This window comes from Penaeus monodon, chromosome 29 (genome assembly GCF_015228065.2).
Source record: "Penaeus monodon isolate SGIC_2016 chromosome 29, NSTDA_Pmon_1, whole genome shotgun sequence".
Taxonomy (NCBI): Eukaryota; Metazoa; Arthropoda; class Malacostraca; order Decapoda; family Penaeidae; genus Penaeus; species Penaeus monodon.
The window spans coordinates 34,095,592-34,095,828 of NC_051414.1; the positions used below are offsets into that span (position 1 = coordinate 34,095,592).

The 237-nt window shown below is 40.5% G+C and overlaps 1 protein-coding gene across 1 annotated transcript in view; it reads left to right on the top strand.

Moving 5' to 3' along the window:
- Nucleotides 1–8: 8 nt before the first annotated feature.
- Nucleotides 9–237, top strand: part of LOC119592197 (tyrosine-protein phosphatase 10D-like) — a gene marked incomplete at its 5' end in the record, with an annotated part of 14,889 nt that continues 14,660 nt past the window's right edge. Inside the window, 1 exon segment of the mRNA XM_037941030.1 lies at nucleotides 9–112. Within this exon segment, the coding sequence (XP_037796958.1) occupies nucleotides 9–112 (104 nt within the window).

Here is a 237-nt window from a genome sequence, read left to right on the forward strand (position 1 = left end):
GTCCTCAGGTCCACTAAAGATTTTGGATCTGCGAAGAGTAGACAATGAGTCCGGCCAAGAAGTCAGTTTGACGTGGACACCAGACCCAACTTCAATTCAAGACAGCTTTAAGGTAAAGGGCTTAGGTATCCAGTTTTACTTAGTACCTGTGGAATATATAAAAAGAAATGGTAAGATGTTAGTACTGGTTCAGTATTGCGGTATGTTTGTAGAAGTGAGAAATATGTTCCAAGATCG